General features: G+C 37.6%; 1 protein-coding gene and 2 long non-coding RNA genes across 7 annotated transcripts in view; 1 reads left to right on the top strand and 2 right to left on the bottom strand.

The window, feature by feature from the left end:
* Nucleotides 1–20,000, bottom strand: part of LOC147843941 (uncharacterized) — a 560,137-nt gene that overhangs the window by 502,273 nt on the left and 37,864 nt on the right. The window lies entirely within an intron of this gene.
* Nucleotides 4,347–20,000, bottom strand: part of zc3h12b (zinc finger CCCH-type containing 12B) — a 24,116-nt gene continuing 8,462 nt past the window's right edge. The window contains exons 1-6 of one of the 4 annotated variants that reach the window (XM_087253445.1): nucleotides 15,748–16,030; nucleotides 14,098–14,993; nucleotides 12,190–12,329; nucleotides 9,316–9,550; nucleotides 8,605–8,726; nucleotides 4,347–8,129 (exon numbers count right to left, since the gene is read on the bottom strand). In XM_087253445.1, the coding sequence (XP_087109571.1) occupies nucleotides 6,661–8,129; nucleotides 8,605–8,726; nucleotides 9,316–9,550; nucleotides 12,190–12,329; nucleotides 14,098–14,810 (2,679 nt within the window). In that variant the 5' untranslated portion in view covers nucleotides 14,811–14,993; nucleotides 15,748–16,030 and the 3' untranslated portion in view covers nucleotides 4,347–6,660. Of the gene's footprint in view, nucleotides 8,130–8,604; nucleotides 8,727–9,315; nucleotides 9,551–12,189; nucleotides 12,330–14,097; nucleotides 14,994–15,747; nucleotides 16,031–20,000 lie in introns of those variants that run through there. The other 3 variants (XM_087253446.1, XM_087253443.1, XM_087253444.1) reach the window with 3 other exon arrangements.
* Nucleotides 16,160–20,000, top strand: part of LOC141385801 (uncharacterized) — an 11,264-nt gene continuing 7,423 nt past the window's right edge. For both annotated transcript variants that reach the window (XR_015491156.1, XR_015491158.1), the window contains exon 1: nucleotides 16,160–16,452. This is a non-coding gene — a long non-coding RNA (uncharacterized LOC141385801). The remainder of the gene's footprint in view (nucleotides 16,453–20,000) is intronic.

The raw sequence follows: 20,000 nt of genomic DNA, 5'->3' as shown, positions 1-20,000 counted from the left end.
GTGTAGTTAGCTACACACAGTGGCCCCAAAATGTATTTGGACACTTAATACTGTTCAAATGTTTGGGGTCTTGTAAAAGAAAATAATTCTTTGTCAGCAAGGATGCACTGACAATTAAAAGTGATAGATGAGGCTTGATGGAGAAAATATTTCTAATTCAAATGTTCTTTTGAAATTTCTTTTCAGCAATGAAAAGAAAAATACAATTGTTTACAGAAAAAATAATAAATACGATAAGCAATATTTACTTTTTATATAATTAGTAGGCCCACACAGAGTCTGCGCGCGCAAAAGAATCAGCAGATTTCTAGGCCATCATTGAGTCTAGGTATTTACTTGTGTCAATTTATATTTATTCTTTTTTTAAATTAATTTCACTAATATTATTGTGATATTATATTAAAATGTTCATATGATTTGTTTATATATGTAATATGTTGTCTTTTAGTAGAGATATATGAGACTTGCTTTGTTTAACAAATAAGTGGATCAAATTGAATTTGCATTGTTAACATTAAATAAAAATTCTAAATTCATAATTTTTTTTATTTCAAATAGTTTTCAGTTGTGATACTATTAAAATCATTCCGCATAAATCCAGATTTTTCTTTACAAAATTCTCATCAGAAATAGCAAAAAAATGTCAGCAGATTCTGTCTGAGACTAATAATTAGTATAGAATTATATCGCAATCATTAAAAATACAATAATAGTAATAATAAACCAGTAAATGTATAATAAATGTAGCCTTGGTGAGGCATCTTTTCAGAAACAGCGTCCAGAATTGTATGTTCTCAATCTCCAACATTTGAACAGTTTTTTTATATTTATAATATATAAAATCTCAAAACAAGTGGCATTCATCAATGAGAAATATGGCAGAAAAAGAATACTTGATAAAAAGTAAACCATAAATAAATATAAATATATACATTTAAAGAATAAAAACCCTTAAGACAATGGTTGTGGAACAATTTTATTTTATCAAGGAATTGGGGAAAATTCATAAATACACAAACTGATCATAAATAATAAAAAAGTGGCTCAGAAAAGTTTCATTTTTTCTGTTAACAGATGCCACTTGGTTTGATATTTTCTATCTAAAGCAATGAAATACAAAAAAATACTCTTTGGGGCCTCAGTTCTAACTAAATAAACTTCAGTATTTAGCAATATTACTATCATACTTCCTCTGTATTCATTCCATTTCACTATCTACAGTTAAACAAGCAACCAATAGGAACCACAGTCATGATAACGGTAAACCAAATAGAGTCTGGCTTTATTGAGAGGAACAAACACCTTTTGTCATTGAGACTTACATTTTGTTTGAGTCCACAGACCCAAAGCGTTATAAAGTTTATCCACCTTATGTCACTTTCCTTTTGTTTTGTTTTTTTGGTTCGTGTTTTTGTCATATTGAAAACAAGTTCAAAAGCAACACGTTTCATTCAGTAGAGATCAAAACATACTATTGTATGCAATCATCATCATCACAGCACGAGACTCAAAAGTGTCAAGACCACTCGGTCGACCTGCGAAGGCGCCAAAAACCCACAATACAAAGAGGGGGGGAGGGGGTATGTTAAATGAACGGCAAAACTCGAATTTAAGAACACGTTTTCAAGATCATCCACACTACTTCACAAATCGCCGCAATTTTATAAGAGCGAACATCGAGGATAATATCTTCCATAAAGGAGCTGAAATAATAACAAGAATACATCTGTTAGTTCCTGAGAATCAGTCTGTTGGTGAGAGTGTGTTTGTGTGAGCGAGTTATAGCTGGTGTATTCGATATCGATAAAACATACATGTACAGATTACATCAGCTCCGCAGCCAGAAGAAAACCTCTCTTCCGACAGTCTAAAATGCCCGTTTGCTAGTTATTTTCTCATCTCAATTTGTCCAGTAAGCTTTCTTGGGACACTCTAGCCAAAACGTAATCAGAAAAACGGTTCAAGCAGTTAAATAAGGTTGTCCATTCAGATGCCAATTGAGATTAAGAGCTGAAAGATCTTCTCAGTTAGAGCTTCCGCTCGGGAGAATAGAAAAGCTCAACGCTGTACAGTCAGAATGTGCTCCGCTCTCACAAACCAAAAGTCATTTCAATTATAAGGCAAGTTACGAGGTGCGCATGTGTTTGTGTGGACATCTTTCAGTAAGAGACTCCGATAAAGCTCACATTTCACGTGTGTGTGTGTGTGTGTGTGTGTGTGTGACGTCAACTTTCATTGCTCAAACTCATCTATTTGCTAAAAAACAAAAACAAAATCTGTGCAAATTCCATCCAATTAAAGTTTCATCTCTAATCTGGAATGGCACCTCCATGTCATGTAAAACTATGTTACAGGTGAAACGGTGGTGAATTTACCATAAATTCACACTAGTGCGAACACGACATTTTACATTAGTTATATTGGTACTAATGATAGCATGTGATCAGCTGACTGGTTGACAAGGCAACCTATGAAGTCTAATATCTGTGTGTGTGTGTGTGTGTGTGTGTGTGTGTGTAAGAGAGAAAAATCCAGTTCGGATAAGCTGGTAGAGAGTGTCTTTATGTACTATGTGTGTGTGTGTGTGTGTGTGTGTGTGAACTGCACTAATACTGTGCAAATACAAGAGTTTCGACATTAATCTTCAATATTTACAGAGGAAAAAATATATTAGGAGCACACTGATGTGTCAGAATGTGTCTCTCTTGAATCTAAACCTTTAACAGAGAGAGAAAGAGATGACAAGCCTAAAAATCTTTCAGTCAAACAGAAGTTCAGCTCCACTGAGGTAAACTAGCACTTTTCAGATCATCATCGAACCACACATTTGAGGAATGGAGAAGTGAGAGAGGAGTGAGATGATGGAGAAAGAAATGAAAGAGATAGAGAGAGATCCCTGTCTGTAGTGGTCTGCCCGGCAGGAAATAAGCCATCTCTATGGGCTACTCGAGTGACACACGGTATCACTGACATTATGGCATTATATTTCTTTATCCTTTTTTTTTTTTTTTTTAAACAAAACTAAGCTTCTTTTAAATATATATATAGATATATATACTCATATAAGTGATACTGTACAGCTCAGAAATATATATTTTTTTTACAATCAAGAAATAGATACAATTTGTATCAACAAGCAAAAGGTCGTTTCTGGACATTTGATGTGTGGTAGCTTGCTGCTCAATGGCACGGGGGTCTGAACCTCAGAGCGTAAGCAGCAGATAGCAGTCTATTCATTTACAATCTAAAAGAAGCTTCGAGACTGAAGAAGAAACATTTTTTTCTAGATTTTTCTTTACTTTTTTTTTTTTTGCTCCAAGGTTCAGAGGGACAAAAAGGGCAAGACCCAATTGTAAAAATACCTAGGTCAAAAAAGACATGTTTAGGCCTGAAACATAGTCATAGTGAAAAGTTCACCAAATTACAGGCATAAAAGTCTAGCGGGAAATTCATGCGTCCTACTAAATATCCAAATTTCTTCCTATCGAAACTGCAGCATTTCATTTTAATTAACTTTCAAACTGATCTTAATTCTAGCTGAATTTCACCTCACAAATACACATTTATATATTAAAAGTCATCTCATAGTACATAAAGTTTTGCCAGTGCCGTATTCGTTACTGAAGTCTCTTATAGAGGTCGTTCACACAAAAACCTGCTGTCAATTTACTCATTCAGGACTTTTTTCCTTCAGATGAACATTAATGAGGATCTTTAGCTGAAACGTTGGTTATAATCCCATTGAGGAAAGAGATATATACAAAGAAAAACTAAATCAATACTGGTAGCTCTATAACAATATTATAAAGTGAAAAGGATGGTCTGTACAAGACAACAATGTTCTTTCTTACTTATAATCTACAGCATAAGTCTCAAACTTGATTCCTGGAGAGCTGCAGTTCCAACCCTAATCAAACACAGCTGATCCAACTAATCAAGGTGTTCAAGTCTACTAGAGACTATTAAGCAGGTGTGAGTTGGAGGTAGGGATGCAAGGATTAACCAATTTAACTTTTAACCATAATTTAATTTGTCATTGTTAGTTAATTATAAAGGTTTCTCAACACTGTTTCTGCATGGAACAAAACTGCTGCAACTGAGTAAATTTATGCCAATGGTGCCCTAGTTTAAAGTTCCGTGCTTGTACACAGAGAGTAATATACATACACACTGGATTAACGTTGGCTGAGGCTATTAACCAAAGCCCGTTCACATATTGTATCTTTTGCACATGCAAGTTTGTTATTTCCAAATGAGGCATGTGGCTTATATGCACATATTGGGAGCAACGTACACATGCAAACAGGGCACATGAGGGGCGCGACTCGCTGGCGCTTTCAAATTTATCCATTGTTCTGTCGTTTATTTTCAGTATAAAATTATTGCTCGTGTTTAAATGCCGAAAACTATTTTCACTTATTTTTAGTTTTAGAGAAATGGAGTAATGTTTGTTTTGATTGTTGTTACTAAGCAGCAATAAATAACACTTTAAAATATGAAGAGTATTCATGTGATCTGTATGCATAACAATCATGATAACTGCTAAACCGTGATTATTCGTCAGACTATTATCGTACAAAAAAAGTCTATAATGTTGCATCTCTACATGGAGGTGGTGGGAGCTAATGGTGCAGAGCTGTGGCCCTCCAGGAATTGAGTTTGAGACCATTGATCTACAGCTTTTTACTTACAGTCTTACTTTTGTTTTGCCTCTATAAGTGCAAGTAGCTCTTCACTTGCATTGTAAAAATCACCAAAGTTCAGCTAAAAATCTCTATTGTTCCACTGAAAATAATAACAACAATGTAGTTTGGTTTTTATAAGCAAACTCTGATGTGCACAATTACTTTAAACGTGTGAAATAGATTTTTTTTTATTATCTTCTTCATTTGATTTCACAGCTTTAGCAATGGAGTTCCTACTTTAAAATAAAAATAAATAACACCGGAGTCTGGCATGTGCCTCAATAAATATGTTTCTGGCCTAAAACATGCTAACAAAAAATAAATATATCTAAAAATATGATTTAGAAAAACCTATCAAGGAAAAATCTTTAATAGCCTTCAGAAAAGTGAGTCTGTTTTCATTTTCGAGAGCTGGGAGGTTGGGCTTTGTGTCCAAGTTGAAGCAGAATCGGGGGCGGAAGAGAGGCAGCAAGCGAACTGTCAGCCAAATGTCAGAAACAACCCAACAACAGCCTGGTGTTCCATGTGTGTGTCGCACAGGAAAAGACAGGTAGGCAGTGTGTCACACCTTCCCACGAGCATTAACGGGGCCCCACGGGGCCACACCTGTGCTCATGAAAAAAAACGAAGGAGCAATTTAAGTCTTTTCGAAAACACCCAGAGCATCTCTGGACTGATAACATTCACACTCTCCTGAAAATATGTTCATTTACAGGGTGGAGCAGATGAAATGGGGCATTGGTCTCTCGGCATCAATCAGGAAATAGATGCTGCACAGGAGCATTTTGCCAAAGAGACACATCCACCTCCCCAGTTTGTGAATACTGGAAAAATAGTTGACTGACGAGCTGAACGCGAGTGACGCTCTCTGTCAAGCATAGTGCTAACATGCTGTCTGGGAGAGATTTACTGAAGCCCATGCTTACCAAATGCTCAAACATCTCTCTTAAAATCTACAATACAACAACGACATTTAGGAAATACATATGGATAACTTCTCCAACTAGATATACCTTGTACTTTCTGATCAGAAAAACATACACTGATTATCTTTTTGGCTCAATCTTTTAAAAATGGCTTCATAAATACACATCTGTGCACAGCCGAGACAAAAACGACGCAGGGCAGGTTTGCAGTTTCACCCCAGTCATTTCCAAAAAATCTAAACCTCTCCATCCCAGCGCTCGCTCGTATAAAACAAATGCGACCTCCACAACTGCCGAGCGTTATTCACATTAATGTGTGATGAGGTCACTCCAGTGTAAGGCCTTAGAAGTCATGCTTTGAGGTACGCAAGCGATCGATCATTCCTGTTTCCAAAAATCACACTTCATCATCACGCACACTGAAAAAAATAAAAAATACACCACAGCTTCACGTCGTATTTACACGCGAATGCAAGTGAATACACATATACATACACAATACTATTCATATTGTGCAGGATCATTTCTGATCGGTTTTACCAAAGAGATCTGTCACGTGACTCTTTTTCAAAGGATAAATGTTATCATTACCCACAAAATAACACATTCTGAAGATCTGCCATCGAACTGGCAGGCGAAGTTGCGCTCTCAGTGTGGACACACTTCTGAGTCGGCTATATGAACGAGAAATATTCTGGCCACCCAAGCATCTAGATCAATATGGCCCATCTCAGGAGCTGACTAGTGGAGGAATTAGGACTTTGAAGACTATTTGTTTTTTTAGTTTTTTTTTCTTACTTTTCTATGCTAAACTTTTCAGGTACAAGATCCATGTTTCCATATGGCTTAACTGAATACTAATAACCAACGCAGCATCAATGCTATCAAGCTAGCCAACTTCCTAACCAACGCATCCAATCCAGTCATAATTACTTCTGGTGGATGATCTTTAAAGCTAGACAAAAACAGAAATGCTCCAGGCGTTCAATCTCTCATTCACTAGGATATATATATGAATATATAACTGATAGCAGCCTTCTGTGATGTGCTTAGTGGCAAGAGCGCAGTTCAGTGACGATGACGGCAGCCAGCTGCTGGGGATCGGTCATGTGAGGGTTCTTCTCCATGACCGAATGGACCACATATGCCGGGAAGATGTTACAGAGGTTTCGGTAGGTTTGATATTGGTGTTCTGGAATAGGGTGCCGCTCTTGGTGATCCCCTGCTGGCCCACGAGTGGCAGGGGGTGGAGGCGGCACACTATCCCACGGGGACCTCCAGATCTGCTCCATCTTCTCGGGCATGCTGCGGACCATCACCCTCTCACAGCAAGGCATGAGGGCTCCGGTTAATCCATAGCCTCCATAACTGTAGGGTTCATTGCCACATGGCAAAGGGTCCCAGCTGGCATGCTGCTCTCGGCAAAGCGGCGGTCGGCGTTGGCGCAGAGGGTTGCTCTCGTAGAGCCGAGAATCAGAGATGCTGTCCATGCGGGTCATGCCTAAGGATCGGCCCGGCTGTGAGGGGCTGACAGAAGGCAACACGTTCTGGGGGAGAGGAGGGTAGTCTCCTGGGCAGCTGGATCGAGCACCAACAACCGGGTGTTGGGTGTGAGGTGCGAGGTGGGCGGAGGTTTGCTTCCGAGGTCCCGGTTTGGGCTCATCCGTACCATAGCTCTGCACACGTGTCAAGGCCTCATGGTGGAAACCGTGAGCAAAGGCTTGAAGGCGTGTTTGTGCCGAAGGTTGCGTTGGCGCAGATTTCATGCTGTCGTCCAGACTGCCCTCCAATGAGTTGAGGTACAATTCTCCACTGTAGGACGAAAAAGAGTCAGATGAATGGCTTCGGCCGGGTTCTGGGCACATGCTGGGAGCTCTGCCAGAATATCCTCCACCCACTCCTACAGGCTCTGGCTGCTCGAGACTGCAGAAACTGTCTTGGAGGCTAATGGTGGAGAAGTCACTGAGCATGGAGTAGTAGCCATGGTCACTCACTACTGAGTCGTACTTGGGAAACGGCTCACCATATGCCACAGATGCACCCTGGCTATTGGTGACTAGGATTGGGGGATACTGGACACTGCCCGCGTGCTCCAGCGAGCTGTGGGTAAAGTGCAGAGACCCTGGAACAGGGCTGCTAGCCGATCGTGTGTTCAAAGCGCCAGCTGCATGACTCTTTGTTAGTGGCATAGTGGGGACGCTAAGAGCGGACACTAAAGACGGTACAGAACTGGCCTCTGCCTTCCGCATTGGACAGAGTCTCTCTTCCTGCTCACATGCAACCGACCGGATACTGGGGTCAGACTGGCGCTTGGGTGCCACTCGCTTTGCCTCTGAGCCACTTTCTCCCTTGTTAGCAGCCCCAGAGGTTCCACATTTTGCAAGTGCCCCCTCACTCATGGTTTTTACAGCAGAGAGTTTAGCAAAAGCTCTAAGCTCATCTGCAACAGCCCGTTGTGGTTGGTTGGCTCTTTCTGGGTGGTAGTACTTGCACTTATGGCCATACGTGCACTTCTTACCTGTGATAAAATCAATATTGGTAGTTGAGAAAATGTTACTTCTTTTTTTTTTTTTTTTTAAGGCAGTAGATATAATTCTTTAAATATTATAATATACATAAAAAACACATAGCTTAACAGTGCATGAAAAATTTATGGTACGATTTTATATTTGATATATGAAGAGTTCAGATGAAAAACCTCTGCATGCCATCTGAAATTGTCTCCTAAAATTAGTATTTTTCCTCAGGCTCCTATGTTTATTCTTAGTTATTTCATTTTAAAGGCAATGAAAACAACTTATTAGTCTCTATAAACGTAAAATTATTGAGCCTACACACAAAAAAATGCTAATTAACAAAAATCAAACAGTATTCACAGGTTTTTGCATCTCTTCATATATTCACAATTTCATATTGCATTGTTAATACAGCATATATAAATATTTGTAATATTCTGTGATGTTCTGAAATAAAGACATAAAATAATTCCCTACTTTTGCTGTACTGACCATAAGGACACGGCTGCTTCTTGTGTTCTGGAACCACTGGACGTTTGCGGAGAAAGTTTTCCAGACTGGGTCCATGTCTGCCCAAAGGATCGTCAGGAGGCATAAACCTACAAAACAACCCAACAGATAAAAATGAGAACAACTGTTTGTTATGAATAACTATTTAAATATAAAAACTGTTAAATGGATCAATACTGTATTTTTTTTAAATATGAGATCTTATAAATATTCTTTTTGAATAGCATTATCAGCGACCATGTTAAAAAAGTGAAAATGTAACGCTCTCTATTCACAATTTATGTTAAAGCATTAATAGTTTTGCATGTGTATGGTCTGAACCTCCATAGTTAGTGCATGTGCACAACAAATAGCATTGTACTGCACTAATGCATCAGAAAGAGTGACAAAAGGGCATTTCTATACTGAAATGACTTAAATTGAGTAGTAATGTGTGGGTTAAATATGTAATTGCAACTGGTCTAATCCACAACACTGAAATGAAACTTAAATAAGTCACAAAACAACACAAGAGAGACTTTTGAGCTGAAACAAGAGACAGTCCAATAAAAAGTGCAAGAAAAACAGAGAGCCAGAGAGATAGAGGAACGCCATAAGGGTGCGAGGGTGGAAAGCAGAAGACACAAATGAGCGAGCGAGAGAAAACCCTGTCACCACGGTAACTGTGTGCGAACATACTTGTCGTTGACGAAGCTGTACATGAGGAGTCGCTCCTCAATAAACTTCTTCCACTCCGGTTTCTCGTTCTGCAGGTCTCTGTAGTTGTCATTAGACACAATGATCCCGTCCGAGTCACAGGCTAGCTTGACGATAAAACGGTCATCATAGCAAACCACTCGCCGGCCTTGAACTCTGCGGGACGGTGTGAAGACGAGGATCTTTTCCTTCTCTAATTTTCGGAGGATCTCTTGATCTGAGGATGAAGGTGACATCACACATCATCACTTCCTGTGACCTCACGCACAGACATACGCAAACTTGTGTAAACATCACAGCACAGATGGACGAGCTCACTGCACACATGGCAGCTCTTGGAGACACTCATTCAGGCAAAAAAAGGGTTTATACTGCAAAGGATCACTTCATCTGACAACACTCGAAAAAGTGTCTGAATCAGGAATGTTATAGAATTTTAAATGTCACTTGAAAACATACTTTTGTAATACTTTTTTATACTAGAGTTGTCACAATACTGGAATTCGTTACCAATCGGTACTGAAATTTTAAAAACATCTATTTTCCACTCACATTTGTGCGGTGTTTAACACATTTACAGCACTGATTTGCCATAGTATTCACATGCTATACAGAAATGACTGTGATTGGCCGTGAAGGTCATCAGCTCACCACACTCAACACTGTTTATCGAGGGTGCTTTCACACTAGCACTTTTCGTCCACACCCGGGTTCATTGACGTCAGAGTATGGTATGTTTAGCTAGTGTAAACGGGTCTTCTGACCTCAGTGCGCACCCACAAACCAAACCCTAGTCCACCTGAAAGAGGTGGTCTGGGGTCTAGACCACTTCTGATATGAAGGCAATCGTACCAAATAGTGGAAGTATTGTACCTTGGTGAAAAGCGGGACTGAGCCATGGCAAGTACAGTGATAATTTTTGCTTGTCCACCAAAAACAGCTTCTGCAGACATTGCTCTAAACAAACGTTCTGAACATTTATAATATTTTTGCATCAAGTCGCCCTCTGTATGTTCAAAACCAAAAGTGTGAACACAAACCAACCTAGAAGGTGGCGGGCGGGGGGATCGAACTTGGGTACGGTCCAGGCAAATGAAAAAAGTGTGAAAGCACCCTGAGTGTAACCACCAATACAGGGACACTGGAGAATTTTAAAGCAATGATTTATCAGCGGATCGATCATATGTCAACTTAGAAACAAACCAGCTGATCAACATGACTTTGAAATGCTTCATTGTCCCTGTATCTGTGATTAAACTCATTAAACAGCAATGACTTCGGTGAACTGATGACCTTCACGGCCAATCACAGTCCAGGGCTCAAAATTGTGACTGTTTTGGTCGCATATGCGCCACGAAATTTAATCTATGCGACCTCATAATATATTAAGAACGCACTCAACAGCGCTCAAATGTTAGCGTTTTTAAAATTTCAGTACCAATTAGTATTGAATTCCAGTATTGTGACAACCCTACTTTAAATAAAGGCATGAAATTATCGATTAAAGGCACAGTTCAACCAAAAAATTATATTTACTATTCACTAATTTACTCACCCTTGAGTGCTTTCACACATTTAGGATTTTCATTATTCTGTTGAACACAGAGAAAGACATTTTGAAGAAAGGTGAAAGCCTGTACTCGCCGACATCCACAGTAGAAAAACATATATTATAGAACTCAATGGTCTTCAGCTTGCTTTAAAATATCTTCCTTTGTGTTCAACAGAAGAAAGAAACTCAGATTTGGAACTAGTGAATGGTGAGAGTAAATGATGACAAAATTTCAAATTTGGGTGAAGTATCCCTTAAGAATATTTCTAGGTCATCTTTCGAATCTTTTACTTAGTGCACATGTGTCAAATCCAGTTCCTGGAGGGCAGCAGTTCTGCACAGTTTAGTTCCAACCCAGCTTCAACACACTGAACTGTAGGTTTCAAACAAGTCTAAAGGCCTCAATTAGTTTGATAATGTGTGTTTAATTCAATAGTATCTGGATGCAGCCTTTATGATGCAAGCAGTGATGTCAGACACAATGCACTTAATGGAGCTAGTGACGTCGCTGTGAGGTGTATGGTTAGTTGTGGGGTTAGGTTAGGTGAGCACATTAAAAGCACTGGATGCAGCTCAGATTGCATCTGCACCAAGTCTGCAGCCAGACCCCGCTCGTTTAATTAGGGTTAAAGCTAAACTGTGCAGAGCTGCGGCCCTCCAGGAGTGCCATGTCAGATTTATGTCAGTTTTCACGACAAAAAAACGAATATATAAACAATAAATAAAAAATAATAATACAATTCAAACAGACAAACAAACACAAGTTGTATTAAATTAGACATTTTACATTAATATAAGATAAATTCAGGGATAAATTTGACTAAGCAATTTTTTAATTGAGCTCATGTTGTAAAAAAGCCTTCTACAAACATTAAAGCAAGACAATTCAATAAAATATGTTTAACCAAAAGAGGAATCATGTAACAAAACATGCACCGAGTTTTATCATTTAACAAATACTTAAATCTGTGGGACTGTTCGTGAAACTGCGAAATGGCTCAGTTTTGTCTGTTTTAATGTTCAAAATGTTCTGTAGATACTTCTCAAATCAAGCCTGAGAACATGCTCATCAGGCTTGCTTTATATCAAACCCGTGAATCTCATTTATTTACATTTTTTATTCAAACAGTTGGAAGAAAATGAAGCAGAGGCATTTAAATTGGTACTGGCAGTCTCTGGCTTTTGGTATTTTGCAAACCCACAGTTGTACATTTTCACATACAGGAAGCTTTACCTCATGCATCACCCTCATTTTCTGCAAGTACTTATATTATTTTGTATATTAATATCCACTTTTGTGGTACCTTTGATTGGTGCATCAGGTCTTGACTGTTCTTTCCTCCATGCTGGGACGAAAACTGTGATGTCTTTGTGGCCCTTCTCCAGAAACCAATCAACAGCCAGCTGAATGCCCAGGCATGAGAACACCTCTTTGTTTCCATGGCTACAAAATAATATTACCAACATCAAATTACACACACACACTGACAAACTCTCAAATCTCTTACTGATTGGACATTTCTCAATACTGAGAGCATTTCAAAACAGGAACATCACGTTTATTCCACTAAATGACTTCCTGTAACAGCATAAATTTCAGAAGTAAACAACAATAGTGAGAATTTAATGACTCTCTAGTTCACAGTTCCCCAGGTTGTGACCAATTCTCTCATCCACATGTTATCCGAGCCTTAAAGGGATAGTCTAGGCAATAATTCTGCCATTTACTAACTCTCGTTCCAAACCTTTACATACCACACACACATATTAGAACTCGTACAGCCTCCTCAAACTTCTGTATTACTCCACCCACATAGAGTGACAGCAGATCAATAAACTCACTAAAGTATGGAAATATTGCAACTGTTGGACAACATAATGTACTCTTGAGGCTTTTTTTTAGGTGAGAATGAAGTTGTTTAGATCGTAACTGTGCAGTTTATTTATTAGGATAGTGCCTATTTTAAATCTTTATCAATTAAAAGCGGAGCAGAGCAAAGATGGTTGATGTTGTCCATCCACAAAATGGTAACAGAGAACGCATTATAAGCTCTTAAAGGAGAAAAACTGTGTAAATTCTAACAACAGCTGATCACATCATTATTAAACAAGTCAATCTCTCACTTTTTGTATGTTGTAGTGCTGTATTTATACCATAGTAATAGTACTGTATCGAGTGTGAGATGGGACTCACATATAAGAAATTTATGTACTTTGTGTTGGCCACTCTTTGTACAACCGAGTTACTTTTTAGTTGGCCATCTGGTTGTTTCTAATGCTGTTTTTGTTACTGCAGACTAGTTCAGTAAAAAGAAAGAAGAAATGCCCGCATGTGTTCAGCGTTTTTCCTTATCGCAAACACAACGATAATCTGGTAGTGATTGCACTGCTTTGGCTTTTTCAGGTCGAGGAATGTCTCAGATATACAGCCATATCGCACTGTTACTCGTTTGTGTATATATATATATATATATACACAATATATATATATATATATATATATATATATATATATATATATATATATATATTCTGATGAAATGGAATTTAGTTCAATGGCTACAAACATTCATCAAAATATATTTTGTGTTCCAAAACAAATTGATGTTTTCTTTAACACCATGAGAGCGAATTCATTTTTGAGTAGACAAAGTAAACATGAAATTAGGACCAGGAGTGCACAATATGTTTGGTACTTACCAATAGACTATTTTTAGCGACTTAGTATTAGATTAGTATCTGTTAGACCATTAATTGTATTTGTCATTTAAATGTGTGCTTAAGCAAACTTTTATTTATTTGTCATTCAAGTTATTATAATATCTAAAAAAATAATCCATTTATTTTCAAGAAGAGCATTCTTGGTCCTTGTGTGCGCTTTTTAAACAGAACAGGTTTTAAATGTCTTGATAATGATTTACATTTACATACTACATAATAAATGCATTTCATTATAGCTTGTTCTGCTTTTCAAAAAAAGACTTTTTGACTTTTTCTGACACAATTACTTTTATCAAACATTTTATCTGTAAATATGCCATATTAAGGAGTGAAATGGTTTGCCAGCAGTTCATGAAGTTAAACTGGATTATTGGGCTAAACACAGAGCAGAGGATTTGAGCATGCATGTGTAGGCCTTGTCGGCAATCACAGAAAGTGTATGTTTTTTTAATAATATATGAGGAAAGTGTGTGATTCTTATAGGCATTTACCTCATGGCAACATTGGATCCGTCAATCACGATTGGTCGGAGGTTGTCATACGTGTCTGATGAGTCTTCCTCCAGCGATGCCTCTGGGCTTACGGCTTCTTTGGCTCCCACTGTCCGTGGTGCAAAACTGGCACTACCCGCTGCTGTCTGACTCTCTGGATCTCCTTTATTTCCTAACCGCACCAGCTCAGCCAATACATCATTGATTAGCGCATTGGCCCCCAGTTTACTCAGCACAGACTCCACCTGTTCTCCAGAGTAGCCCAGCTTCAAAGCAAAGTCCATTTTGGTTTGATAATCTCGATCGCTGGTTTGACGTAAGGACATTGGGGATGCGGAGGAGGGAGGAGCAAGGGCTTTCTGGGACGGGTCGGTGCAGGTGTCATCTGCTCGTAACTCTTGTAAGGTGCTGCTCTGGCTGAAGCTGGGACGGTCCAAACAGGACGAGCGGCACAGCTGCCGGTGAGGTTTGGCTGCTATGAGCAGGTCCCGTCTCCTTCCTACTGGACAGTCTCCTGACCCCGCTGAACTGACACCTCCAGAACTTCCACTGCGCGGCCGCACCTCTCCTTCGCTCTCTGAACTACTTCCTTCTTCGCCAGCTTCTTCATCCTCTTCCTCCTCCTCTTCTTCTGGAGACTCGTGACCGGCGGCTGCGGGTGAGGGCTGGGGGTCGCGGCAGCCGCGGTGCTCCATCTTCAGGCGCTGCAGCATAGCGCATGCAGCTGTTACCTGTGCATGACCTCCCTGAAGCTCCAGTGCATGGTCCCTCACCTGCACCACGGCGCAGCTTTCGTACTCAATTGCTGCACGTAGGGCATGCAGTCGCCGCTGCAGCCACAGAGTCAACCGCTCACGGTGCTTATGCACAGGACTAATTAGCGACACAATGTACTCCTGAATGAAAGAGAAAGAGAGAGATAACAGACAATGAACAGCTGGACAAATAATTGTTTTGTATTTTTATTTAACAACATATACTTTTTTTTAAAGGAAAACATTATGCCACTATTTTATACAGCTACAAATGTAGCAACCCTTTTTATACACCAATATATTCATTACACCAATAACACAATTTTCAACAATATGGTCTGTAGGCTGTTTCGCCATTACATTCAATCAGATTATGGGCTTACCAGTAACTGGCTACAATACAATAACAAAAACTTGTTGCAAATACACAATTTTGAAACTAACTGTTGAATGATCAACACTATGAATATTACTTAAATTAGCTATTGTATTGTGTTTTACTTTTTAATTTCTTTCATTGTCAGAGAAGAATCAACGGTTCAAACACTGCTCATACACTGTGACAAAGGATGCTGGGGCACCTTGCACGCTCACAATACAATGGCCTGAACAGGACAGTCTGGACCGTTAATTTATTATCTGAATAGTAGCGACAAAGAGAGCAAAACTACACTAAAACAACCAGAATTACACAAAAGTTCCAACCAAATTACGATACAACAATCGACATCCTCCTGCAAATATTTAAGGGTTTAAACTGAACTGAAATAATAATGTTATAAAAGATTCACATCACCAAAAACTGTTCTTCAAAGATTGTTGATCAAAAACATATTCTAAGGACAAATCTAGCCTTTTAAAAAGATTTCTTAAGGATAATGAGGTGAAATCTTACTTGGGGTTTTACCGTCGAACGCACATCCTTTCAAAGTCCAGTAGTCAATTTCAGCGTACGAGACCACTTTCGCTCAACACATGCGCACAAGTAAGAGTTATCCTTGATCACTGTCTGCAATATTTGTCTTCAAAAGTTATGTATGGCAAAGATGTCTTTGTTCTCGTTTAACCTAGAATATCGTGAATCTGCTACAAAAGCTCTCCTCAACGCGGGCGTCTATTGTTGCTGAAGTCTCTGGCGCTTTTGTTGTTCTTGTTCTGTCTCCGTTTCTCTGCCATCTGTGAAGTAACGGCCGGGAGTCAGGGACCAGTGTTGCCACCTCGTGGACTAACTCACTGTTGTAAAAAAAAAAGATTCAAAGCGCATGCGCGAACGGCGCATCTTTTGTAGATTGTGCGATAAACACAATAGAAGAAATACCGGGCTGCGCGCGCACTAATGGCGATGACGACATTCGCTGAAAATTCAGCTTTGTCATTCAAAGAAAACTGTATTCACACATTTAATCCCATTGTCACAAAAGTGTCGGTAAAGGGTTAATCATAATGCTCTAAAAAGGCAACTAACGTTAACAAGCGGTTTGTGCAATTCTGAAATAAATAAGTGCAGTAAGGTTATCACATGCCTAACGCAACCTGACACATGGCCAGACCCGTTTACTGGGTGTTTGCACCTAGAGAAGATGGTAGCAGCATCAAAAAGGTTAGTAAATAATCATTTAGTTGTCTGTTTTTATATTTTGGGACTTCACAATCATTTATTGTGATCGTGGGTCATGGAATTAGCATGTAGGTGGCAACAACAGTGACTGGTAGGGTATAATGACCTGCATTTTACTATACATATACTTACACAGAGAGGTCACAGCACAGCGTCAGAATGACTGTAAAATTGCACTCTGAAAAAGAATTCAGATGTTACAATACTGATTTTGAAGGCTAAAAAAACCTAAATGCCACTAAACTGAATGAAACAATCATGCTTTGCTGATCATTGGTGTTAAAGTGATCAATATTGTCATGTTTTGAAATGTACTAATTGCTCAGACCAGGATTTTTAGAGTACAAAAGATGGCCAAAACATATATCAATTTTCTATTAATTTCATTTTGTCAAAATATTACACTGTTTGCTGCTTACTAAATACTTCTCAGTATGATCAGCAGCACACACATTAATTCAATTGAACTAATTAATTGTTGTTTTTCTTTGAATATTTCCATCTCTGGGTGAGGATACAGTTGAAGTCAGAATTATTAACCCCCCTGATTTGTTTTATTTTGGCTAGAATAAAAGCAACTTTTAATTTTTTTCAAATCCATTTTAAGGTCAAAATTATTAGCCCCTTTAAGCTGTTTTTTTCCGATAGTCTACAGAACAAACCATCATTATACAATAACTTGCCTAATTACACTAACCTGCCTAGTTAAGCCTTTAAATGTCACTTTAAGCTGTAATGAAGTGTCTTGAAAAATATCTAGTCGAAAATTATTTACTGTCATCATGACAATGAGTTATTAAAACTATTATGTTTAGAAATATGTTGAAAAAATCTCTCCATTAAATGCAAATTGGGTAAAAAAAAAAAAATAAACAGGGAGGGCTAATAATTCTGACTTTATGATTCTCAACTGTATGATTACATGGATTAATTTAAATAAAATGTTATAATATTATAAACACCTTTGTGTATATCTTTGTTTACAAAAATATTTTTGATAAAATATTATTAGATATACTATTATACAACTACTAATATATATATATATATATATATATATATATATATATATATATATATATATATATATATATATATATATATATATAATTATTTTATTTATTTATTTTATTTTTTTTAAATGTACAACCGCTCTTACTTTTTCTGCTCCTCTTCTATATAGCTAACTCATTACTTGATGTACATTGAAGCCTGCTGGCTAATAGAGTTGTGGATATTCTTAGAAGACAATGGCATGACGCACATGTACTCATGTCCCAAACTGTGAGTCATGGCAAACATCTTTACAAAAAAAGTATACATATTTTAATATTGTGACATTTTATGTAAAGTTAAAAATAATGAATTAGTAAAATTGTTAATTGTTTTGTATGTTAATCTTTTAATGTAATGTATGGTAATGCTTATTTAGAAATATTCTAAAATTATGATTTGTTGCTTTACTGTGATCAGATTTTTTTTTTTAAAAAGCTATATTTAGTTTTCCCTTAATAATAAAAAACCCACATACATTCATTCATTAATTTTTCTTCGGCTTAGTCTCTATTTCTGAGCCGCCACAGTGGAATGAACCACCAACTATTCCGGCATATGTTTTACACAGCAAATCACCTTCCAGCTGCAACCCAGTACTGGGAAACATACATACATACTCGTTTACACACACACTCATACACCTCAGCCAATTTAGTTTATTCAATTCACCTGTACCGCATGTCTTTGGACTGTGGGGGAAACTGGAGCACCCTGGAGGAAACCCACGCCAACACTGGGAGAACATGCAAACTCCGCACAGAAATGCCAACTGAACCAGGCGGTACTCAAACCAGCAACCTTCTTCCTGTGAGGCGACTGAGCCATCGTGTCCATAAAGTTGAAGATAAAATTAATATATTAAAATATTTCACAATTTATGTTTGACAGACCAAAGTCAATTTCACAGTATTTCATAAAATATTTTTTTTTTTTTGGGGGGAAGGTTTTATTTAATGTATTTATTTGTAAAAAACTATTTTATAATTATTTAACAGCTTGCCTAATTATCCCAACTTGCCAAGTTAACAAAATAACATAGTTACCCAAATACTAGTAACTTTTAATAAGGAAGGAAAAACCATCATGTACTCTCATTATGGCAAAGACTAAATAAATTAGTCATATATTTAAAAATATTTAAGGAATAATAAAAGAATAAAGATTTCACTGCTGAAGGGCTAATAATTTATCTCTATGTATGCATATAAAACACCATATTATGGTGTCCACAAAAATATGGAGCAGCACAACTGTTTTCAACAAATATGATAATAAGAAATATTTCTTTAGCAGCAAATTATATCATTATAATAGAAAGATTTCTGAAAGATTGTGACTATCTTGAGTAATGACAATCACATACAGTTGAAGTTGAATAATTATTAGCCCTCCTAAATTATTCGCCCCCTATAATTTTTTTCTCTAATTTCTGTGTAATGGAAAGAATATTTTTTCAACACATTTCTTAACATAATACTTTTAATAACCAATTTCTAATAACTGATTTTTTTTGCCATAATGACAGTACATAATATTTTACTAGATATTTTTCAAGATACTATACAGATTAATATTAGATTTATTAGGTAGGTTAGGGTAACTAGACAAGTTATTGTATAACGATGGTTTGTTCTGTAGAATATCGAAAAAAATATATTGTTTTAGGGGGCTAATAATACCGACCTTAAAATAGTTTTTAAAAAAATAAAAAATGATTTTATTCTATTCATTCATTCATTTTCCTTCGGCTTAGTCCATTTTTTCAATCATGGGTCGCCACAGCGGAATGAACCGCCGACTTATCCAACATATGTTTTTACCCAGCGGATGCTCTTCCAGCTGCAACCCATCACTGGAAAACCTGGTTAATTTTTTTCAATTAAATTTACTATACAGTTTTTATCCCATGGTTGGATTTGTCTATATTTGACCCAGCATTGGATTAAAACAACCCAAAATTTTATTAGCGAACATTTAAATGCCATCTGTTTCTGTAAAAAAAAAAAAAAAAAAAAACTTATTCAAAGGTCCCCACTTCCTCTAATATAAAACATTGAAACTTTTCCTCCTCTGCAAGTTATGGTCTGTTGCTTCTAGTTAAGGCTGAGTTACAAAAAGCTGAAATAAAAAACTATTATAGGAATTACTGTGAAAAACCTGTTCTGTTAAACATAATTTGGAAAGTATTTAAAAAAGTAAAAAAATATTCATTCATTTTCTTTTTGACTTAGTCCCTTTATTAATCTAGGGTCGCCACAGCCGAATGAACCGCTAACTTATCATATGTTTTAAGCGTCGGATACCCTTCAAGCTGCAACCCATCACTGGGAAACATCCATACACACTCATTCACACACATACACTAAGGACAATTTGGCTTACCCAATTCACTTATACCACATGTCTTTGGACTTGTTGGGGGAAACCGAAGCACCCGGAGGAAATCTACGCCAACACAGGGAGAACATGCAAAT

The sequence above is a fragment of the Danio rerio genome, chromosome 5 (genome assembly GCF_052040795.2).
Source record: "Danio rerio strain M-AB ecotype USA chromosome 5, GRCz13ab, whole genome shotgun sequence".
Taxonomy (NCBI): domain Eukaryota; kingdom Metazoa; phylum Chordata; class Actinopteri; order Cypriniformes; family Danionidae; genus Danio; species Danio rerio.
The sequence above is the reverse complement of the archived record's forward strand: the minus strand, read 5'-3'. Positions and strand labels throughout refer to the sequence as shown.